This window comes from Lycorma delicatula, chromosome 5 (assembly GCF_047948215.1).
Source record: "Lycorma delicatula isolate Av1 chromosome 5, ASM4794821v1, whole genome shotgun sequence".
In the NCBI taxonomy this organism is placed as follows: domain Eukaryota; kingdom Metazoa; phylum Arthropoda; class Insecta; order Hemiptera; family Fulgoridae; genus Lycorma; species Lycorma delicatula.
In genome coordinates this window covers 144,947,860-144,974,378 of record NC_134459.1, presented here as the reverse complement: position 1 = coordinate 144,974,378, position 26,519 = coordinate 144,947,860, and the positions used below count along the sequence as shown (strand labels likewise).

At 30.3% G+C, this 26,519-nt stretch overlaps 2 protein-coding genes across 3 annotated transcripts in view; one reads left to right on the top strand and one right to left on the bottom strand.

Annotated features, from left to right (window-relative positions):
- Positions 1 to 35: 35 nt before the first annotated feature.
- Positions 36 to 12,063, top strand: Scgbeta (sarcoglycan beta). The gene is made up of 2 exons (XM_075367252.1): positions 36 to 428; positions 3,479 to 12,063. The coding sequence occupies exons 1-2, from the start codon at positions 304 to 306 to the stop codon at positions 4,347 to 4,349; spliced, it is 996 nt and encodes a 331-aa protein (XP_075223367.1). The 5' UTR covers positions 36 to 303; the 3' UTR covers positions 4,350 to 12,063.
- Positions 12,064 to 13,939: 1,876 nt separating this feature from the next.
- The window catches only part of LOC142325457 (interleukin enhancer-binding factor 2 homolog), a 43,338-nt gene continuing 30,758 nt past the window's right edge, over positions 13,940 to 26,519 (bottom strand). For both annotated transcript variants that reach the window (XM_075367250.1, XM_075367251.1), the window contains exon 9: positions 13,940 to 14,411. In XM_075367250.1, coding sequence (XP_075223365.1) covers positions 14,260 to 14,411 — 152 coding nt within the window. In that variant the 3' untranslated portion in view covers positions 13,940 to 14,259. The remainder of the gene's footprint in view (positions 14,412 to 26,519) is intronic.

Genomic DNA, 26,519 nt, shown 5'->3' with positions numbered 1-26,519 from the left:
AAGATTGATTAATTAAAATAAATTTGATAAACTACGCTGTCCAACAAAAATCATTCTTTTAAAATATACTGCTACTAGCTGAATCGATCAATAAATTTGAAATGAAAAGCTAGCATCCTATTGGTTAAATGAAAATACCTAATCTTAGAACTTCATGCATCAGCCAAAATTACAAAATTAGAAACACCAACAAACGTAGAATATGTGTCTCAAGGTATAAAACTACGACTGTCGTTTAATATATATTACATCAATCATTAAGAATTTTTCTTAAACGTAGAATATAATATCAGCCAATGAATAATGTCTTCTCAAAGGGAATCTCCTACATCAGACATACCATCTGACAGTGGACTGGGAACTTTGTCAATAAGAGATAAATCATTATTGAAGAGAAATATTAATAAACATCATAATAACAATATGAGGTATGATATAGCAAGTAATACATTTAATTTGTTTATACATAAATTCATTAATATAAATTTACACTTATTAATAGTAAAATGGTCTGTATTGCTTTTAACTCTATTATAGTTGCTAATAAATGTTCTCTTAAATTAAAAATACAAATTGACAGTTTATTTTACATGTGAATAATTTTGTAGAACTATTTTTTTATTAAGATAAAATTTAGTGTACTTTAAAATTTATTTCTGAATTTATATTTAAGTTTGTAAATTCCACTGTATTACAATTTTATTCTGTTAAAAAATGGAGTTATTAAGTACATAATATCAATATTAAGAAAAATTAGTGAATGTACTATCCTTAACCTATTTTGTGAACATATATCTTTTTTATAACTTAGATTTTCAAATCGCTTGCTTAATTAACTCCAGTGTTTAGAAGTGCTTTATCTGTGAAGCAAATAGCCTTGTTCCAGACAAGAATGTAATAAATAATTAGCCTTGCTGAATTTGCAACCTATTTCTATCAAGGGTTTGAGACAAATTCTCAAGCTAATAAATTTACATAGGTCTAGTTAAAGCATTTAGAGAGTAATTAATTTTTTTCTTAACTCAATGCTTTTTTAGTTCATAGTCCAATATTAGAGTGGTTGAAATATATTTACTGAATAAATTATTTAAGTTAAATTGAATGATGAATTCTGTAAAATAATTTAGTGTGATGTAACAGGCCTCGCTTGAGTCCCTTATTATTAATTTTGCTCTTTACTAATGATATTACAAGTGCAATAGATTGTGACCATTTATTATTTGCAGGCTATGTAAACATTTTTAAAAAGAAGCACTTAACTCACAGCTTATTAATAATAAATTAATTTATTAGCTACAATTAGCCATATACCTAATCTCTAATAAGTATGCAATTTCTCATGTAATTGTACAACTAAGCCCACCTCATTCAGTTATTCTATAAAAAATAATCTAAACCTTTCCAAAGTAAAGAGAGTTAAAGATTTGGGTAGTATTATGGATGACAAATTAGATTTTCTTCATTGCATTGAGGAGATAAAAAACATAGGCTTCAACAAATTTTTTTATGACAGTTTATGTTAAAAGTACTCCTATGTATTAGTTATATAAGAAGTATACTAGATTTTTCATCTCCTGTTTGGAATTCACTTTACAAATATATGTAAGTAGTGCAGACTCTTATCCAGAAGAAATTTTTGAGAACCATACATGTTTAACAACATTCAAGAGGATATTCAGCCATATGATATCAACATACATAGTCATTACTATGCAATGCTTGGGAAATTTAATATACGTTTTTAAGAAAAAATTAAGCAATTTGTTACTCTGTACAAAATAGTCAGTTTAGTTTATGATTGTAAAAATTTACTAAATTGCATTTTTTTTTTTTTAGTGCTCAGGTTGAATACTAGGAAAATCTTGACTTTTGGTACTATATTATTACAATTCATTGCTTTCTAAATTACAAAGGCTGGCTATTCAATTGAAATTGATTTTTTAATGTAGTGCATTCAAAAAACTATTATTCATAACACAGATCTATAATGATCTCTAAAATAATACCTAATCATTAGCTTCATATGTATTAAACCTATTATATAGTTCAATTGTAAGGAACTTTAATGTAAATCATTGTGATATTACAGTAATACTGAGCTATGCTAAGCTGTATTAATGTAATTATTGCATCAACCTTACTGTGTATTTTTAATGTAATTCTAGCATTTTTTTAATCATTAACTTGTTTTTTAATGGACAGCTTATCTATTTTATTACAGTAAAAATGAAATAAAACATCCCAGTTTTGTTTCCTGCGGACATTATTTACATTTTGCTCTAGTGTTTGAAATATGGAAGTGTGTTCAAAGTTATAGTCTTTCCTTAATAGAAACATATTCATTAATAGATTGTTGGGAGCTGAAATTTAATTTAATTTCTGGACACATAAAACAACACAGACTATATTTGCTCCAGTATGCAAAGAACAAAAACTCAGCACTTTCAGGAAGATATTAAGACTAAATCTACTTACAGTAAAGCATTGTGAATTATAAATTTATCAAATAAATTTTGTAGTGCAAGTGCTTGCTTGTTAAAAAGATTTTAAATAGATGTGGAGTCTAATGTTACAGTAAAGAGTAGTATATATAGCATCATCATTCCCTGCAGAGCATTTATACTTGGATTGAGAGATCATTAGTACAGTTAATTTGAAGTGGATAAGTATACTCATTTAATGCCTAAAAACAGATCTCAAATGAACCTGGTATAATTGTAATTGTACATTATTCTTGATTCTATAACATAAACAATATTCTATAACTTCTTTTTCCCCCAGTCTTTGCACTCTCATTGAAGCTGTGTTAATTCAGATGGAAATTGAGAGTTACCAGTACTATCAGTGTCTCAGTAGTGTTATATTATTAATTTAAATAATGATACCTTAAGTTAACATAACAAACAACTAAGGTAATATGTGTTTTGAAGGGATTTACATTACTGAAAACACACCTATCCAAACCTACACAAGAAAGAACATTTTTTTTTCATTTGGCAGGGCATACAATGATGTTGTACTGAAAATCTTAAAATATGTTCTAGTCATTTTTTAAACAAAGTGTATGGGTATAGAATAACAAAGGCATGACTAATGTCTTAAGTTGAATGAAAAAACTGTTACTGTATAATAAATACTATTCTCTTACCATGTTAAGTTTGTCCAGAGGACAAGTATAGTAGTTAACTATTATTGCCTACTAGTAGTAACTATTGTCTTACTATTATAGTTAGTACTATTGTCTTTAGTAGTTAACTATTATTGTACTACTCTGAGTAAAATTAAGTTTTTGCTATAGTATTTGCTACATGTTATTGAAATTAAGCATTATTATTGAAATTTAGAATTTTTTTTAATTGACCTAATAAAATAATAAATTCTGGTTTAATTCAATGATGTAAGATGTATTTATAAATGACCTCTTAATGTAGTTTACTTACTCCATATTTCTTTTTAATTCCATGTTGTTTTGTTTCAGTGCCGGATATGTACCTGTACATGAAGATTCATTACACAAGACAGGACTTAGAGGAAAAAAGACTTACGCGTTTTGGACTCTTGTTGGCCTCCTTTGCCTTCTAGCATGTGCTAATATGATCCTTACATTGATCATACTTAAAGTACTCAGACTAGGACAAGGAATGGAATCAATTGAAATAATGCCTGATAAATCAATTGTAAAATTTCATGGAAACACTGATTTAGGAAAAATATATAAAAAAAATGGTAAATTAGAGGGATTTAGAAATGAACCGGTTCAAATAACTGGTAATAATGGTCAAATATCAATAGATGTAAGAGATTCTAGTAGTACTATTTCAAAAGTGCTTCAAATAAAACAAAATGAAAGCCATATAAAGGGCGTAGAATCATTTAATGTTCGTGATATTAAAACAAACAGTTCTGTATTTTCAACAGACTTCCCAAACTTTGGCTTACCACGAGGTGTTAGAAATATTAATGTTAAGTTAGCTGAAACTCATAGAATTGTAAGTCCAAGGGATGATAAATTAGTTTTAAAGTCTGACACTATTACACGTTTAATAGGTAATGAGGGGATAACAATAGAAGGCAAAGATATTGATTGGAGTGCAGATCAATTTGTATTCTTAAAAAGCATGAATGGAAGCATTATCCTTAAAGGGGAGCAAGGTATAATGTTGGATATTAAAAGTATACCTATTGTTGGCAGTGGTAGCCGATCTGGCATGCCTGTTTCAGCACAGTATAAAGTCTGTGTTTGTATGCCTAAAGGAAAATTATTTAGAGTACGTGTTGATACAGGTAGTAGTTCTAGCACAGCTTGTCATTACGTCAATTTAACCCCTCAATTAAATCCATGTATCTAACAATACTTTAATCATTAAAATAAATGTAAATACCTTACGTACAGATCTACTGTTTAATACCATTATCTTTTGGATAATAGTAATAATTATAAATTACCATTTATACCACTACAAAATTTCTAAACCGGGCATAGAACTTCTAATTTAATCAAATTATCTAAAATTATATACTAAACAAAGAATGTTTCCTGAAATAAGTTAAAAGCTGTAAATTTTGTATTATACATTTTATAATGCCCTAAGCCCAACATTTTGAATTTCAACTTCATTTTTTCAGTTCAGGTATTACTGTTTTGAAGAGAGGGCTGAAATTCTTTAGATAACAATCTATCTATTGATGTTTATCATTTAGCAGGATGAATTCAACTGCATTATTCTCTTGCTAGTAAACATAAATCGCAAGGTAGCTTATCACAATCAAAATCCTGTAAATGGCAGACAAAACCATTTTTTACAAGCAAATGAAATTTTCTTTAGTTAACCGATAATGGTTAAAAATTTATTTCCCTTTACTTTCCTATCTTTTTTCTGCATTTCTTATATAAAAATGAAAATAATGAATCTTTACATTTAACTAAGACATTTTTTTGTGGTAGCGAAAAGCTGTATGTATTTACATCTTGAATTGTCTGCTATATAATATGAAGTGTCAAGAGCTCAGCAACTTGAATTTCAACTTCACAGTCTAGTCTTAGAAGATCTGGAATATTAGTGGACCTTAAAGGACTATTTAGTTAGTTAGGTTTCAAGGAAATAAAGAGTGGCTGTCATTCTTTCAGTAGGTTGGCTTTGAAAGAGCCATTTATTTAGTTTGTGAGCTTTTGCTGTTTACAACAGTAATGGCTAAGGGTCTAAATTTTGAAATAGTTCTTCAAAGAACTATTTTGGTTTGCCATTTGGAAGCTGGAGAAGCTTGACTAAAGCTGCTAACTTAAATCTTTAGATGGTTCTGAAAAGTAACATTTTGTTTCAAAAAGTAGTCTTAATTAGTGGCTTTCTTTGCATTGTACGTCTTGCAATGTCATTTGTGCCTCTCCATCAATAAGAAAGCATTCTTTGGCCTGGACAAGCAAGCACTTTCTTTTATAGCTACCAAACTGCAGATCAGGTTAGAATAGTGATCTAATTAGTCTTCATGATCCATTTTATACCTATAGTCTAAATAATTATTCCCATCAACCATTACTACTTGAGCAGTAATACTAGGGGAGTAATCTCTTTCAGGAGGGGTGAGAATGAATGTGAAATGCATCTAGCTCACGTTTTCAATTTCAACTTCACTCTTCTAGACCAGTCTCTTGATATGGTCAATGTTTTTAGTTTCAACTTCATTTTTCTCAATCCAGTCTCCTGATACTGCTTAGAAATCTTGAACAACCTGCATTCTTTTCTTTTGCTCTTAACATCAACAAGAGCCAAGTAAACATGCATGGTAAATTCAGTATCACTTAAGTGCTACATAATTTTTTATCCCAAATCAGTGGTTTGCCATGTTCCATTTGCTTATTTTTTTTTATTATGTAATAACAAAAGAGAAGCCAACCCTATACTATAAAGTAAATATTGAAGTATCATAATTAAAATCATGTGAATACAATAAAGACCAGATCTTATGAACAGATAATCTTTTGCCTTTCATCTGGTATGGAGTTTTTAAAAAGTTGCTGAAATTGTGAGTTATGGGGTGTGAACAGAAGCATAATTTATGGCCTAACCTCTACAGCTTACCTTGCCCCTGCATTCTCTCTCCAGAACCAACATATTCTCTTTGATCCTTCCTGTCTGTGTGACTAGACTCAACCTATTCTCTCAATTCCCTTTACTCACTCGTTTCATTTTACAACTGAAAATATTCTATTTTGTTTTTTTAAATTAATTCATTTCTATTGGTTATTTCTTTATATGTTTTGACATACAATTCTTTATATGTCTTCCCATACAGTAGAATAATAAAACAGACATACAGCATTATTAGAAGAGTATTAACAGTTCTAATGAAACAGAAACAGCATATTTTAATTGTAGTAGACACAGTATTTTTAAACTATATCAATTTTATTATAAATATCTAAAAAACAATTACAATAATTTATTAATATAGTATCAATAACTTAATAAAAATCATGTATGAAATCTGGTGTAAAAGGCAGGTAATTATTTTTATTCCAATAATAGTTTTTTTAAAGAGAAAAAAATAAATGCTTAAATACACTAATGATTATTTAAAAGTGGGTTTCATGTTGGAGAAAAGCAGCTTATGCAGTGTAGTAGCACAGAATGGTGGAGGAGAAAAAGTGAAAGTGAGAGTTGATGAACCTACCACTGATTTGCCTTTTATTCTATTATATGCATTTTTACTAATTAGAAGCTGAATACTTAATACAGTGCCCAATTAATGTACTCTTGACCAATTCTGTGGACAATGGCAACCTACATATTAATGAATAATAATCTGCCAAACAATGGATAAATATCCTACATAACTATTAACAACAGCTATTGTTCTTCCACCTCCACAATGTTAATAATGTTTTAGAATATATGGCATATAGAAGAATAATACAAACAATTTTGCATTCAGTGCATTTTTTGTTTTATTTAAATGGTGATATAAAGGATAGATGACTGTAACAGGACTAAGTGAACAAAATGTTACTTAATGGTCAAAATTAATAATCACAAAGTGAACCCGAAAATACAGTAATATTAATAAATAATTATAAAATTGCTAATAATTACATATAAGCAGTTAATTAACTCTGTTTTGACATATCCCACACTAACCTTTTTGAAGTGGTATATTCATTTGGCCATAGCATGCATTAATATGATATTTTTAACAGATTTAACCCATTGTGTTACACCGTAAATTTTTTATTTTTAGTCACATCTGCGATTTTCAGACATGGTCTCATTTTTCCTGTTTAAATGCACTGAAGTGTTTTAATTACATATTTTTTTTAATACAGCCATGTGAAATAGTATAAATAATTCTTGTTGTATAAATAGTATACGTCAACACAGAGTTATACCTGTATCTGGAAAAATTTAGGCATATACAAATCGATGAGAAAACAGAACATTTATTCATTTTTAGGGTTTAAAAATAAAATATTCGTAAACTAATTAGAGTAAAACCTGGCAACTATAAACTTCGATCTCCAACTTTGATTAAAAAAACAAAAAATATGTAAATATTCCTTTAATAAACATTGTAAAGAAATAATTAAACTTGGGAAACTTTAACACAACCTTTTTAATCAGTAAATGTTTTTCAATACAATGAAAAAGTGCTTTTTTGCAATTCACTCCCTAAATTCCAAACTAAGTTTCAAAGTCATTACAGTAATAAAAACAACAACTTAACACTTGTACAAAATGAACTAGAAAAAATCACAGACCACTGCTTGATAAAAAATCATCATATTGAAAACACTTGCATACATATCTTACCTTCCAACCAGTTTTATTTTTTTTATAAAAAAATAGCCTTCTTTTCTTTCTTTTCTTTTCTTTCTTACCCAATCAAGGAACAATTTTCGTCAATATTCCAAGCATATCGGCTTTCAACATTCCATACAAGCATAGGATATTAATCATTGTAACTTGTACGAACACTTGGAGTACTTTTTCATTTTCATTTTGTCAGCTGGAGTTTCAGACTCGCCAACATTCTGGGATGTTTTTTTTTCCAGTAGGATATTTACAAACTTTTGGAAATCTTTCAGTAAGTTTTTATTCTCTGCTCACTACTATATGTGTGGAGTAATTATATGGTAATCGTATTTATTTTTACAAAACACAATCTTTTTTCCGTTTCACTATTCAAAAACCATTTGTGTAAAATAAATATGTTTATTAGACTTAAGTTTACAACTGCAGAAAAAATAATGAAATGCTATCTCTTACTTTTTTGATTTGAAGAAAAAAACACTGCACTTAAAAGTCCATAGCATCGATTGTTTTACTTTTAACCACCTTTTGTTTTATTATAATACTGAATGAGCTTTATTTTCTTACTCTACTCATTCACACCTTTTTCATAATGCATACCACCAGATATTAATGGGTGTCCCATAAAGAACGCAACTTTTGAAATGGCTGCAATTTATATTCTAGTAAATGTTAACCTCCAGGACCACCGTTAGATATTGCTTCAGAGGTTGAGATGAATGATTTGTAGCTTGTGTGAAAATGCCATGCCTGACCGGGATCTCCGGATGAAAGGCCGAGATCCTACCACTCACGCTATGGAGGCCAGCTATTCTGGTAAGTTGGCAGCACTGAATATTACACGATTTCATTTGTTGTCTTTGTGGTTAGCAGTCATGGAGCGCTGAGTAGCGCATGATCGACATATGTTTTCTGTAGGGGTAGGAATGGAACGCTTCACAATGGAAGTGTGTTATCATAGTCAAAACATTACAAATGTGGTGGATGTTGTGCAAAGACTATTCACAAACTCCGTGGAATGTTTAGTCAACATAATGCACTGAAGGTTGCATTGTGTCGACTGTGTTCAGTTTGTATTCACAAAGTCGACTGTGATGAGACTGACTGCTAAATTTGAGAAAACTGGTTTAGTTGTGAACATTAAACTCTTGAGTGTCCTTATTCTGTGGAAAATATCGCCATCGTGAGTGATAATGTTACTGTAAGTCGGTGAAATCTATTTGCCGATGTTCACAACAATTGAATATTTCCAGAACCAGCATGCATTGAATTCTGAAAGATCTGCATCTTTGGATCTATAAAATCCAACTGACACAAAACGATCATGAAAAGCGCTGAGAATTTGCCAACTGGGTGCTTGTGAAACAAAGAGTGGACAACAATTTCATCAAGAAAGTAATGTTCAGTGATGAGGTGCACTTTCTGTTGAACGGCTTTGTGAACAAACAGAATTGCAGGATTTGAGGCTCAGAAAACTCTCTAGTAATTATGGAGGTTATTACATCCACAACGGGTGACGGTGTGGTGTTGCATTTGGGCTGAGGGTGTAACTAGGCCGTATTTCTTCATTGCCTAAAATGCATTAACAGTGAATGGTGAATGCTACCACAATATGTTTAAGAGTTTTTGTGGTCTGGATTGGATTGTATGGATGCTGAAGAAGTATGGTTTCAACACGACGGCATAACCTGTTGCACATCAATTGCAACAATGGACTTGTTACAAGAGAGGTTCCCTGGCTGGGTGATTTCTCCCAACAGTGATGTGAATTGGCCATCCAGATCTTGTAATTTCTTTTTGTGAGGGTATTTGAAATCTCGTGAGTACGCCAGCACAACACACGATCACTTCCAGAGCTCAAGGCTAAAATTCAGTGTGTAATTTCAGAACTAGAGGTGCAAGTATGCCGAAAAGTTATAGAAAATTTCATAGAAAGAATGAACGTGTGCCTGCAGTCATGGAGGGCTTTTGAGTAATATATTTCATTCATAATCACAGATATCAAACTGCAAAAATATATAGATTACTGAATTTTATCAATAAATTTGTATGGTATTACGCATTCAAAAGTTGCATTTTTTATGTGACACCCTTTAGATATACAACTTTATTTGTCTTCACTTTTTGGGAGAGCAAAGTTATCTTTTCTTAGAGAATCTGTATTTCATGTCTACTAAAGGTCCTTTTTTGTTATTTATGAATTCAGGGGGCAAGATTGCTTTATTTTTTTCATTGTTCCAACACTTGAGCTGAACAAATTTTCTTTACAAGCTGTTATATTCTTGTTGGAGTTTTAGATGGGTTTACTAATCAAATGAGGTTCTATGTAGAGATATTTAATTTTTGTTCTGCATAAAGGGTTCCCCGGTCAGAGGTTTTCCTTTTATCTGTTACGCAGATGTCATTTTGGTATTGACCAAGCCCATACATTTTATCCTGTATTTTGCATATAAATGCAAAATCTGTAGTTTTCCTTAAAGGAACAAGAGATTCACCGATTATGAGGGTTACACTGGGAGTACATAACAGAATACTGTTGGAAATAAATCTTTCAAGAATGTAGCTAATGGCTGTAGCATGATCTATGGCTACATTTGTTAGGTGATTGAGAGGATTGTCAAAGCATAATGCAGTTCTGATGGCAATAATCTATTGACAGACATAGTAAAACAAAAAATTTTTCACCTGCAGTCATCATCTAGAAATAGAGACTTACGTTTTTCCCTATTTAATTTGTACTGCATACATTACAGAGTAACCCAATAAAAGCAAGCAACTTATCCTTGGTTAGCTCACATAGTACAGTGTTTATTTATAATTTTTCAGAGTAACTTTATTTAATAAAAAAAATAATTTTATTCAATCATCTCTGAATTGAAGAGCTTCTCCCAAACATCTCTTTCTGTTGGTTACGTACCGAGTACTTGCTTCACGTGACAAGACAATTCTTTGATTATGTTATGAAATGAAACTTTACCTCTGTTCAGTGACTCCCTTAATTCCCGTTCTTCCCTTTGTAAACTAGTGGTATATCTTCAGTTTCCTCCTCGCCAGCATCCTTATGTTCTCCCTCCTTCTCATCTTCATCATCATAATTATAAAGTACATCCCCTGTTTTGTCTGCTCCCTTGTCAACCTTGCCAACATATCTCTCATATTCTGCAAATAATTGGCATACTCTCTCCACAAAGTCAGGGTCATCAGTATAATGAACTATTTTTACTTCTTATCCCATAAAAGTAAATTTATTAAACAGTAATAATAGAAAAAAATGGAATCAGGGATAATGGAGAGGGAGACATAATTAGAAATGAAAACATGCAGTCTAAGACCAGTAATGCTAAATAAGAAAAACTGATACAAAAATAGGTAGAATTGCTATGACTTTTTATTGCAATCTACAGACTAAAAAAACCTTGAAGATATAACTAAAGATCACACCTATGTTTGTCAGACACATTAAAAAAAAAATAGTGGGCATCACAACCTGACACTCACAGATGCAATTGATTGTGACTAGTTGCAGAAAAAAAAAATACTTACCTGTCCATGGTGGTGGGGGGGGGGGGTGAAGAATAAAAAGGCCCCTGGGCTAATCTTGGTGATGAACTGACTAATGAATACAAAAATAAAAGGGAGCTGAAGAACCTCAATGGTGTCAATAATGAAACTGAATATCCCAAATGCGACTGGTAGTTGCAGGTGTGACCCAACTGGTTAAAGATATTGGTTTACAGAAAGGCGGAGTAATTACACGATTGCCATTATCCAATTATCAATACCATTATAATCTTCATGGTTATAGTATCTTAAACCAAAGAAATAAAATTACTATGTAAAGCATTTGCAGCTTTTTATTTCCCAGTAGTAGTTCTTTCTATCAGTTTTAAAATTGAAAATCTTCATGCATTTATATTCTTCTTAAATTAATTTTTAAATTAACACAGGCTTAATTTAACATTTACAAACCAATATATTTTATTGTTAAGCTTAAAATGTCAAAATTAACCCTATTTAGTTTTAATAAGTTATTTATTTACTTATAGTAACTGTTTCAGAAGTAAGTTTCTGTCTGCTCTGATAGCAATTGTTTTATTGTGATTATTACAATTCAGTACAGAGGGAATCATGAAAGTAATGTTTATGATGTTACTAGAAAAATTATTTTCTTTTACTCTTAAAACATGTATCAAGTAGTGAGTGTTTATAAAGATATGAAATTATACTATTGATAGAATAGAGTATATCATTAAATCATAAATACGACTTTAATTTTAGTTTTTAAGTACCATCAATAGTATGCATGATAAAAGTAACATCTCATTTTATTTATCAACCTTGAATTGAAAAAATACTGTTTAGTTTATAAAGTACTTAAATCTATCTTTATCATCTACCATCCTTCAACTCTCTTCTATTTAGTAAATTTACTATTATTAAAGAGAAGTGCAGTGTTAGTTAGGAAAAATCAAACATTTAATATAAAAAATAATTATTAGTGCACAACAAATTTTATTGAATTAAATGAAGCAGATTTCAAAGCAAAATAATATTAAATAACAATTAGTGTAGTGGAATTAATAAATAAATGTAGAAGATAAATTAACCATTGTCAAAATAATTTACAATTTGACTTGATAACTGTTTACAATGAACAGTTATTCATATAAACTGCATCTAAAACAGTTTCACATTTAATGCCATGTACTGTTGATTATTATAAGCTTTAAAAGTTTATTCTCATGATCCAAGATCCTTTCTAAGTTTCATACTTTTATTTTTACTTGTGTAATTTTTGTTTTTTATGAGAAATTAAAGTAGATAGGGTAAATTCACGTTTTATGTAAAATTAAATTTTATTGCTACACCGGCAATGCAATACAATATATTAATTCTTGTCAAATTTATGTAATCAAAATATTTTATTATTATGACTTATTTTATACCGGTGTTATTGTAAAATAAAAAATGATTTCAGAAAATATTATATATTTTTAGTTGAATCAAATACCTATTTGTAGGCCTGTGTATTTCCTGAAATGTTTGTTTATAAAAAGTTAAATATTGGCTAATTTTCTATTAGATTAATTCCAGTTATTTAACTTGATCATGATCAAAACCATTTTTTACACTAGCATTTTATAGCAATTTTAAATGTGGAATTATAATGAAGAGATCTGAAAATCTTCTAGAAAAGGGTTCTGTTTAAAAGTAAAAATAAGAGTAGAATGTTCGATGCTGGAGTGCATTTAAAGTTTTACTTAGCATTGTTTGTTACTATGGTAGTGTCTGCCTTTAATCCAACAGGTTTTTTTGGATTCAAATCCTGGTCAGGCTTGACATTTTTCACATGAACTATAATGTGAAAAAAAAGAGTTGGTAATTGTGGGTATGTATTAGAGAGAAAATAAATATTGAGCTACAAGGTTGAATTATGTTTGAATTTACAACACTATGCAGTATTCTATTCATCTCCTTTGAATTATATGAAAAACCAATTTGCTCTGGAACGTAGATTTCCAATGACCTATTAATCTGTTTATAGACTCATTTAACAATCAATTTTGTCTGACCCTAAATTTTTTTCTGCATTACATTGCAATCTGTTCATCAATTAGTGAACAATAAGCAAACCTCTTCTTGTAAAGAATACATAGTATTTGTTCACAGCCATTTAAACTGTAAGTAAAAATAAATATTATTTAATATAAATAAATAACTGTTAGTAATATAAATATTATTAAGAAAGAAAAATAAAGTAATAAAAGTAGGCTTAATGAGAGGATGAAAGCCTCAGTGTACAGTATAAATCTATAACACGAATGTTTGACTAGCCTTCTGCATTTTCAGACTATGAATTTACTTTTAATTAAACAATAAAACCTTTTTGTTACTATTATTATAAAAAAATTAGTAATATTCAATTTGTTTGTCATTTTATTTATATGAAGCTAACAGAGAACCATGTACCAATTGTGTTCAATGAATCTGCCTAATAATTTCACCAGGTTATTTATTTCTTTCTTTAATTTTCATTTCACAGCATATAAATTTGAATAGCGCATTCCATGAAGATGTTAGAAAGGAATTTCATCACAATAATGGCACAAGAACAACAAGTAAAGAATTAACAATACTTCACAGATTCCAGAAATATTTATTGTAATAAACTTACACTGAAAACGAATACAAAGAAATTATGTCTGAATGAACAAACAACCATAGTTTAACATTATACTGTGACAGTTTTACAATATTTAAGTAACAAAATCCATAAGGATTTTGATTTACATATTAAAATGATAGCAAAAATAACCTATAACTAATTAATGCTATTTATACAATAAAAATGTACAAATACATTATTAAAAACATTACAGATACTTAGACAAAACAGATAATAATACAACATTTGACAGTAATTCTTAATAGAGAAAATAAAATCTCTGTATAAAATTCAATTTTCAACAGTCTCCATAGCTTCATCACCTCCATTATCAGCATCCATTTCCTCACCTTCACCATCTTTTGAATCTAAGGGTTTCTCATATGCTTTATCCAATGGAGATACGACAACTCCATTGAAAACAGAAGTGTCAGTTACCAGTCCTAGAAATGAAAAAAGTTGATACATTTGTAACGTACATTAATTGAAGAAAAAATTAGAAAAATTGTGACAGACTGTTTTGTAAAAGAAGCCTGAAAATTGTAACAGAGCCTTAATTTCATTAGAATGGATGTTTATAAGATTCTCTTGAAATTTGTGTACTTCTTTCAAAGAATGGTAAAAAAAACCCACCCTTCGTGAACCTTATAACTTTCTGATTTTGTAACAGTGGCATCTAATTTGAGATGTCTGTCATATAACAAAGCATACAACTTCTGACCTAGAATTGATTTACCGTTTGAACACCCTTGTGCTTGCATGCTGTGAGGAAGCAATTTCCAAAATGATCAATATTGCAATGACTGGTTTGATAAATCTTTAATTAAACAATTTTTACTCTAACATAAAAAATTCAAACATAAAATGCTAATCATATTGAGTGGGTAAACTGATTGCCAATATTTTCACTTGATTGGCAAATATGTCTGTGTAAATTGATGAATTTGGGTCGAAAAAGGTGTCAGGAAAAAAAGTTGAACCTATCAGGGAGTCCAAAATAACTGTAAGTAAGATAAACCGTGAACTATCAATGCCAGCGGTGATGACAGTGTGGAATGTTTTAAGGAAACGCAAGTCTACATATGCATCCATACTGTTTACAGTTGTTACAGGATTTTGAAGCCTACTGGATATGCTGTGCGTGCTGACTTCGCTATAAAAATGCAATGAGTCAATGTTTAATATTAGTGGAAAAGTTAACACACACAATACCCGTATCTGATGGTCAGAAAATCTCCATGAACTCTTACAATGCCAAAGGAACTCCCCAAAATTAAATGTTTTCTGCGCAATACAGGCCATTCTTTTTCTCTGAAGCTAGTGTAACAGAATTGTTTATTTGAATATGCTGTGTACATGGGCTCTTTCCTCAACTGCAAAACATATCCAAGAATTTAATTTTTAGCAAGATCATGCTCCTTCTCATAGGCATATCTCTGTATGGGATTGGTTGAATGATGTTTTCCCGACCTAGTGGATTGTTGGCATGGACCTGATGGACAGAGCTTGTTTTTGGTGGCCTCCAAGATCACAAGATCTGACCTCATGTAATTTTGCCTCTGAGGGTTTTATAAAGACTATTGTGTTATGTGGCTCTGCTATTTATTGGTTGCCTGTTTTGAGGTACAAAATTGAAGAAGCTGTACTTTATTTCTAATTTATTAAGCCAAAGTTAATAAAATATTATATAAGATATATTTCAGAAGTACTATTTTATAACAATTGTGTCATATAATATCTTTGGCCAGTTTATATGGTTTTCTGATGGTAATTCCCCTTTAAAAATTCAAATTTTTAAAAAAAATTGTTCTGTATTTAACCACTATTAACTGCAATTGGGTGACAATGTAATAGTAACTATTTATAAGCACAATTCTATTTTTTTATTACCTGAATTTCTCACTTAAAGTAAGAACTAAACATTCAAATTTGGCCATTTTACTTTTAACAATGAAAATTACAAAATAAAGCACAGCAAAAGAAAATAACACCTACAAACACATCCTCGCTCACATAAATATATAAAATAAAACAGAACATTGTTAGAGTAGTAGATATATTCTATAGAGTAGAATTATGCAAACAACATTATATTAGTTCTATTTTTATCAATATAATGGAGCAATGTCATCAATGTTGTCATTTAGAAAATTATCTCAGAATATAAAATTTCCTCAGAATATAAAACTGGAATTCTTCTTTCACATCAAATTAATTGTTGTTAATCTACTGATTTCTGAAATTTTGTTTGAAGGAAAAATTAATTCTTAATTTTTCTTGTCTATTCTTTTCTTAATTAAAAAAAACACATTTTGTAGGTATCTATTTTTAACTAAGTTATGTATTCAACCAATCAAATCCTCTGTCTACATGAATTTTATGACATCTAAACATTCCAAATTTAGATACTGGTGACAAAGACTCTGGCTTAATAAATGACAAAAGCATACACAATCAGAAAAATTAAGGTTAGCTGCAATATTTAAAAAAATAATGACAATAAACAAACAAAACCGCAAAGAAATGGGAGATTACCTTATAAAACCTGCTATGTTTAATAATACTGCATACAAAAATACTTCACATTTTTGGAGAGCTAATGAAGCACTCAACAATTCATAAATGTTTGGTACCACTGCCAAAATGCAGTATAATATTGTTTTATTTCATATCAGAAAAAAGTACATTACTTTGTCGTTTTACCCCATACATTTAAGTCTTTCTAGGACACTGCATAAAAAATTGAAGACATCACTTGCAAGTTTAATATCACCTGCATTGTGATGGAACTAAACATATAATTAATGTAGTAAAACCTCATTTATAAATTTCACATGAATATGACTAATTCATTTATGTAATGGATTTCCTCATCGTAATAGCAATGTTTTCTTCAAACCCATTCATATGATTTTTATTTTTAACTGTTATCATCTAAAATAATATTTAAAATGTCCTTGAAAATTTTAATATACTGGAATTTTAAAAACTAGTATAAATAACCCAATAATGGTTGTCTGCATAATGAATGAATCAATATTCAGTGTTCACAATACAATGACAAAAAAGTACAGTTATCAAATGATAGATCTTTAATTAAAAATTTGGAAGTTCTCTATGCGAGTGTAAACTGCGACAAAAATATAAAAGAAAATGTAGATATTCAGTTTGAATAAAACAAAATTGTTAAAGATCTGTTTGTGAATGTATGAGAAGGGTTGACTGAAAACAAATGAGGCTTCCTTAAGGAAAACCCTCACCCATCTCCATAATTTATTAATGTACAGAAACATTCACAAATGAATTATAAACAATTTAACTCTGGAAATTGTTAATTTTAAGTTAATGTGGGAACTAAAATCATATTATTGCAATATAGTAGTTAGCATCTTGTAAAAATTCCCCATTAATTGTTGAAAGAGAGGTAAAAATTGCCTTAAAATTCAATATTAATAATTTTAATTTTGTATCAAATATATACTGGTCTGACAAAATAAAAATTAAATGGCTTAATTAATATGCACAGTTTGTGTGTGACCATAACATGTGATGCAACTACTGATGACAGGAAACTTTAAAAGATTTGCATTAATGTAACATTAATTCTAACTGATATATTAATTTTTATTATATTGTATTACTCTTAACAGAAATATTTAGTTAACAAGAATTTCTTTTGTACATTTTACTAATTTATAGTATAACTACACCATTATATTTCTATGTGGAATCACAACTATCATAAATTATGTTCCTTATTTAGCACTCTTCAATTTCCAGGATGCTACTCATCGAGAAATTAGATGTTATGGAACAACAAGAGGTAAATATTAAAAATTTTAAAACACAACTGTCGAAAAAAAACATTGCTCTTTTTGTTTAGAACGCCAGTATCATCCGGCTTCTCTTTTGATGTTGTTTGGATTGACCAAATCGTATTTTTATTCTGCATCATGCTAGGACATATGAACAAATCCCAAGTGGAGAAACCGGTAGGCAACTTCTTATTCGATTTAATTATACTGTTCAATTCCACTGATTCTCTAAGCGTCAAGTGCAGATGTCGTACGTCCCACGTGATGTGTGTTGTTGTAGTTGTCATCAACGTGATGTGTCATCAGTTACGACCTGTTGTTGGCTTCTGTAGCCACAATTCCATTATTATCATCGCTCGCTCTTTTCAATATCAGTTCTTGTTTTACGTGCCCAATCACCCTCCTGAAAGTTTCTGCAAATGGCAACAGCATTCCTATATATATAAAATACAGAAGCATCAGTTTTTTTTCTAGTCAGTCAGTTGTATTTTTTCTTTTTCTGTTTAGCCTCTGGAACCACTGTGTAAGGTATTATTTCAGAGGATGAATGAGGGTGATATGTGTGAATCTAAATAAAATTTAGTCTTGAACAGTCTCAGGTCAACCGTTTCTGAGATGTGAGGTTAACTGAAACCCAACTACCAAAGAACACCAATACCCACAATCTAGTATTCAAATCTGAATAGAACTAGTTACTTTTATTCGGATTTTATAGTTGCCTTTATTAGGATTTGAACCTTAGAACCCTCGACTTCTAAATCAGCTGATTCGTGATGACTAGTTCAAAACCAGACCAACCCAGTGGGTTAAAAAACTGTTTTTATGTTTGTTGAAAAACATTTTTTTCCGTAACACAAATAATTAATCTCAAAAAACATTAAAAAAAAATATGAACTTTATCAATTAGAATATTTTCATAAAATTTAAGAAAAAAAATTAATGTTTTTAAAATGTAACCAAAGAGGAGGAACGAAAACATTGTTAAATTTGAGAAACAAAAATGAATGAATCTTTCTCAACAAAAATGAAGTGAATATTGTAGCCTTATACAAAACCAGAAAAGTCGTGAAACGTGTATTGATCAATTGGTACCTAATAATTTGTTTTTATTTTTTACCCGAATATCCAAATTTTGATTAATCAAAAAACTTGTATAACTTACAAAATTAGTAGCAAATTCATCCGGAAATCAATGTCTTTATGAGATATAATAAATAAATTTAAAGGATTCTCAAAAGTATTATTGCAAACTTAAGCAGTTCATTGTGATGAGAAAGAAGATATTCTCGAGAAAATAAAAATTTATCAAGATACCGAGTGTATGGTTTAAAATCAGACACTCAGCGCTGCCTATGCCTATATATAAACTATATAGTAATATAGTTTAATATTGTTAATATTATAAATAGTATATTTAGTTATCAATCGGTGTGTAATTATTTTATGTATACTACAGTCAATTATTCTGCTACAACGTACAGCCTGTTATCATTGTTTTTTTTGTTTTTTTTTTTACTGCTTGAAGAGGCTAAAGCCTCCAAGGCGACATTTATTTTCCAAAAATTCAAAAAGATCTTTGAGAGATGGAAAATCTTGTGTGGAATTTTTTAATTCCCATTCTCGTCTGGTTTTTGCATCGAATCTGTCTATATACAGTTGACTTAAAATTACTTCATCAATTGGTGTTTGAATATTTAGAACATTGAGAGCATTAAAATTACTAATCGCCATATTGATGAACTGACGCAATTCGTTGGCGTCTTCCTTACTAACTTAATATTAATTATTTCTCTAACATGAGCCGATGCAATCAATCTCTTGTTTTCGTATCGGTCTTGTAACAATTCCCAAGCAACCGGGTAATTAGCATCAGTAACAGCTAAGTTTTTTATTAATTGAGCTGCTTCATATGTCAGTGTAGAATTCAGATAGTAGAATTTCTGAATTGGACTAACGTCTTTATTGTCATGAACAAATACCTTGAATGCATCTGCATAAGGCATCCAATTTTCGTACGTACCGTTAAAACAAGGTAAATTGATAGTTTGTAATTTCACTGAAGGTTTATTCTCGTTAATGCAAAATTGGTGTGAGTTGAAGTGCTGGGTTTCTGAAACTGATGTTTCCTTTAAATATTCTTCCATTTGCGCCCTAATTTCATAATAATTGTCTTCAAAATCTAACCTATCTTCTAAATGCGTATCGTAATTTTTCTCGTCCTGTACTTTAGCAAACTGTGTGTTTTATTAAAATTATCTAAAATATTTGGCATTGCATCATATCTAACTTTAATATTACTTTTTCGTGTCTCATTACATTTATCGAGAAATGTTTTTATGCGTGTTAATTGAGCCTTACATACTCCTACTTGTTTTTTCAAAGTTGTAATTTCTACTTCAAGAGACATAATGATAATTCTTATAGATATAACTATCAACGTAAATTAAAAATTTATAGGAAAATAAGAAATTAATAATTATTAAAAATATAGACCATATGGATGGAATTAATCAGTAAGAAATAATAATGTGAATGATAAAGGAATCAAATGACGGAATGTAAATGTAAATCTATATCATAGATAGGAACGTAAGTAAGGAGCTGATAATTCCCAATTTGTTATTACTTATCTAAAACAAATAAGATAAGTGACTGGCAGCAGGTAGCCTGACTTGAAGGTCACGATGAAATGGCTGTTTACTTAGCACCAAGGTCGATGTCTGCATTCCAAGTCGAATTAAACAGGCGCTGCGAAGACTGTCCCTTAATTACTGTATTACACATGGATATTAACCGCACTTCTTATAATGTTATTACGCAACTATATTATACGATATATTACAAACTATATTATACTATATATTACGATATATTATACGCAAACTATGTTCTGCACACAATAAAAAATATCTGGTTCGGACGACCAATAAAAAATATCCGGCTCGGAAGACCATTGTATACGGGCTGTACGTTGTAGCAGAATAATGGACTGTATTATACATAAAATAATTACACACTGAATGATAACTAAATAGACTATATTTATAAGATTAACAATATTAAACCATATTACTATAATGCAGAGGCCGTACTGGCGTGCATGCATACTCTAAGACTGTCCAACTCCGAATGATTAGTATACAGAATATTCTTCATACTAAAGCTGCCAATAGACAGCGCTTAGTGTCTGCATTTAAACCCAAACATACTCCCCGCACGTTGATCTCAATGATAACGGGCTGTACGTTGTAGCAGAATAATGGACTGAAGTATACATAAAATAATTACACACTGATTGATAACTAAATATACTATTTATAATATTAACAATATTAAACTATATTACTATAATGCAGAGGCAGTACTGGCGTGCATGCATACTCTAAGACTGTCCAACTCCTTCTGACTAGTATACAGAATGTTCTTAGTACTAAAGCTGCCCATAGGCAGCGCTGAGTGTCTGATTTTAAACCATACACTGAGCTATCTTTTCTAATGTAGTACCTAAATAGTCAATCTTCTTCGCAGTAACTATACTCTTACGGTTCTTAGGTTCAACTGAGATTCTTGAAAAATCTTGTTAAAATAGTTTAAGGTTATTATAGCAAAAATTCGATTTAAACATAAAACCACTTTAAAAAGAAGAAAAAAAACTTTATACATACATACATCTTTAATTTTGATTTCTAAAATTTGATAGCATATTAAAAAAAAATAATTTATTACCTCTTAATTTGGGTGGCTTAAAAAAATTGAAGTGCAGAAAGAACTGAAAAATATCACCACTTTTTTGAGACGTTTTTAATTATTTTTTAAAGGTAATTTTATTTTACAATTTCTATTTTCATTCTAATTTAAAATATGAATTATCAAAAAAACCTTTATCCGTGTAAAAAAATAGCCGTTAAATAAAGACAAAAGGCAAGAAAAAGCTGTCGAACATAAAAAAAGAGAAGAGCGCAGAGTAACAACGAAAAGAATTCTTCATGCTGAGCATGAGCTAAAGCTCTCAGAAATGCGTATTATATTATAAAAATTTAATGAAAAATAATGCTGAATATAAATATTAAAAAATACTATTTCAAAAAAACCATTCCTGAAAAACACAGCATTTTAATATAGTATAATTATTAATATGGAGCATGCGGGTGACAATTTTGTATATGTATTTGTAAATAGTACAATTCTGTTTTCAAACTTTTTAAATTTATTATATATATATAGCCTATGACAGTAACGGTAACGTAAGGATTACAACGCTGAGTCATACATCTAAATCGGTTCAACCGCTGAGATGCTACGGTTAAACAAACATACATACATTCTAATACATTTACACTCCTTTTTGGGCAGCCATGTAATAATAAAATCAATTTCTGAGTATATCAGTTAATTTTTGTTCTGATTTGTGGTTCCATCATGATTTTGTATTTTACTAGCAAATACTCCGTTTAAATTTTGAAAATCACAAAGATGTAACATTCTGAATAACCGTTATCTGTCAGATTGAGAGAATGCCTGATGTATGCAAAAGTTAGCCTTCAACCTACTAACAAATTCCACGTTTGAATTTTGAAAATTGGACGATTGCATAGATATTAAAAGAACACCCCATTGCACTCCCAAAACAGCACCCCAGAGGCACCTCGTTTGTTACAAATTGATGGTGATGATTGGTCTAGCCTCGCATGAGGTGTTTGCAACACCTCATCACTCTATCCTAATACGCAGTCTCCCATGGGAAGCCCATTATTATTACACAGAGATATTTATTAAACAGAATTTAAAAAAATTTATTTAAAATTAGTTTATGTCATTTAACATAAATTTAATTCTATTATTTTTGTAATATTATTTATTTGAATCATTCAGTTCAAACCCAGCTCACACAGTGATAAGAGAATCACAGTTCATTGATTCAGTTTATTAAAGTTTGTGCTTCAACTGGGAAATTTATACTACCACAATGTAAGTATTCACACTCCCGGTAATGTAAGAATTCCATCATGGGGCCATACATCTAAATTGGTTTGGCTGTTGCTATGGTGGAACAAATATAAATATATAGATACACACACCCAAAATATATTACACTCCTTTTTGAGCAGTCATTAAATTAAACATATACATAAAGAACATAATAGAACATACTGCCTGTCAAAAAATCATGATTTTTTTTCTTAAACGTTTTTAAATAATAGGTAAGAAGAAGCAACAACAACAAATAACAGCAAAAGGTAAAAACATGCTTACATGATCGAACATACTGCCTGTCAAAAATAATAAAATTCTTTCTTAATGTTTATAAACGATAAATAACAACAGTAATAATAATTATAAAATAAATCCTACTACCGTAATTCATTCATTCAATATCAGAGCAGATCTTAAAACAGAACTATTTTAGATACAAATATATCGATACTGAAATACTATCAATTATCCATTTAGAATTGTATATATGATTTTTTTTTGGCCTTGCAGTTACATATAAACATACATATATACATATTTATATAGTCTAAGATACTAGTTGTAACATAAGGATTCCAACACGGGGTCATACATCTAAAATAGTTCGGTTGTTGAGCTAGTATGGTGGAGCAAACATACATACATACACCCTAAAAACATTACACTCCTTTTTGGGCAGTTATGTAATAAATTTGCAAAGTATGTAGTTTACTGACTTACAAAGGACCATCATATAACTGTTTTTATTTAAATGAAGATTTAAACTATTTTGGTTTTAATTAATATAAATTATTTAGTAATTATTATTTGATGTTCTTCCACAATATACAAATTCTTTCACTTACGCTAATTTGTTATATATAATAAATACACACTTAATTTATTACGCACTAATTTTTTGAAAAAAATTTTCATGCACTTGAAATTAATACCATCTACTAAGTTAAAATGTCAATCATAATCAAATATTTTTAATCTACCAAAACAGCCCTTACATATAATTATGGGAGAAGTCATTTTTATAGAATTTTAAAACAAAATTTTTTTGTAATTCTACTTAGTTGCGTTTATCAAACAAAATATCTGTTATATAACTTAGCAGTAATCATTGTACACTTGCTTCTTATAAATTTTATAAATGAGGTTTCATGTTATTGCATCATAAACTAATTAGTAACAAGCAGTACTTTTACAACAGTTGGGTCCAGCGTATTAAAACCTCATGGTCCAATTGCACATAGTTCTTACACTTACAGAGAATATATATAAATCTATTACTCTGTCTATTCCAATCTTTTTTTACAGGAATGAAGAATGTAAACATAAATTAAATGTAAACATAAGAATGTAGTGGGATATAGGAGGTTTAAGATGAAGTTGCTTCACAGCTCCTGGATATGATATTTATATAATAAATAAATATTAAATTAAAAAAACAAATTCCAGTAATACAAAAACACAGCGTAAATGGACAATGCCTATGATAAATGCTAAAAGCGAAATAAAGCCACAATGAAATATTACATTAGTAATCAAAATTAAAACAATAAAATTACCATCTGCCATACACCAAATGGCATAAATAACTGAAGCATACTAAGAAAATCCATATATTTGAATATAAACAGACAGCCCTAAGAAACTAAAAACATTTGATAGCATCGTTTCACCGTTTCCTAATATATTTAGGAAATTGGTCCTTAGTTTAAACTTCCGATGCAATTCCGCATAACAGACACAATCCACAAGGATGTGGTATGGTTGGCAGTTGCAGCAAATACAAATGATGCATCGGTCTGAGTCTAAAATATCTATGAGTGAGCCTAGGTGCCCTAATCACAAACAGCAAATAATAACCTCCTCTAGATGGTTATTCCTTCATGAGGACCTCCACGGTAATACAGTATTCTTAACAGGATGGAGTTTATTGTTGATGATAGCATTCTATTCACTTTGCCACTCATCACGAACCATCCTCTTCAGAAAACAGGGAAGATCATCAGAAACAACACAATTAAGAAAGGAGGCTACAAAAACAAGCCTCTTTTTCTGTACTATCAGAGCACTCATTGCCTGATTGCCTGAAATTCCAATATGGCTGGGGATCCAGTAGAAGCTCACAGTTGTGGTAACACAACTGTGAGCCAAGTCTGAAATGGACAGAGTGTAAACTCAGTCATTTCAGACGGCATATCACATGTCTGTAATCTGAACAGACAAGTACATGTCAAAATGTTGGGCTAATTATATTTAAGGCCTTGTTAAAAGTATATTCTCCACAATGAAAACAATTATGATGCCAAACATGTATGCTTTATTGTCAACTACAAAAACACAACCTACAGAATTAATGTTTCTAGAGCTGTCTGTATGTAGCATCAGGATTCATGCTATTTATAATATACACCCTTTTTCTTTATATAACCGCATTTGTGTTCTTATGTAACCAACAAAGCGTAAAATAGTAATTAAAGAGAGAAGGCTACCAAGAGGGGTAATAACATGAAGTAAGAGTAAGAACTGGAGGTAATTGTATGGTGCACTTATGGCTAAGAAAAGGAGCTGGGCTCTGATGCCTAGTAGAGCACTAGATCTCAAATGTTTCTGATATCGATTAAGATGCGTGTGGAAGAGCAACATGCAATCGAGCTCTAGTCCATTCCTGCTTAGACTCCAGCTGTGTGGCTTATTCGTCCGCTTGATCCACTGCTCTTAGAATGCTCAATCTAGTCCATCATTCATTCATCTGTCTTGCTACAGGTGTATTTCATTCAAGCCCTGTGGTAAGTCTACTGGTGACAGTGGTGAGCCATCCCTTTGGAATAAACAAAACTAAATGATTTGCTCTTATATAGCTCATATTAAAGTACAACCAAATCATCCAACCTTTGATGTGGTATTCTCTTACACACATCTTAATCGATATCAGAAACATTTGAGATCTAGTGCTCTACTAGGCATCAGAGCCCAGCTCCTTTTCTTAGCCATAAGTGCACCATACAATTACCTCCAGTTCCAACATTTTACCTTCAGCTCCTTTAAATATAATTACCCATCAGTTGTTGGTCAAATCAAAATCCTAAAAATCTAATCCATATCCATGTACATCATTCAACTGGTTTACCACATAAAAACAGTTGAGGGTCAACATGTTCCCTCAAGTGTGAAAAGCAGATGCATTTTGTTTCCTCGGGAAAAAACATGAATCCAGTCATTTTACACCATGATTCTTAAATGGGTTATTGTGTTTTGAAGCAGCCTCTCACAATAGCTCAAGTTCTAGATGCTAAGTAAACTGAAAAATCATCTACAAAGAAAGAATACAATGGGTTTTCAAATGCAATTTGTTATAGTATTTATGGCTATGGCAAACAAAGTGACGCTTAGAACTTGTAGTATTCTATTTTCTAGTGTAAGATTTTTGGATACTGTTCATCCAACTCGAATTCAAAAGGACCGATTACTGAGGAAATCTATTATAAATGCAAGGAAATTTCCTTGTATACCCCATTCATGCAGTTTATTTAGGATTCCTCTCCTCCAAGCTGTGCCATATATCTTTTGCATATCGAAAATACAGAAACTAGGAGTTGGTGAAGTAGGAAGGTGTTCTGAATGGCAGATCCAAGAGCAACTACATGATTGAAAGATGATCTACCTTGATGGAAACTGCATTGTTTGGTAGTAATTATGGCATTTCTCTCATGAAACCATACTAAACAACGGTTTACCAGTACAAAACTACTTCTTCACCTCTCTACT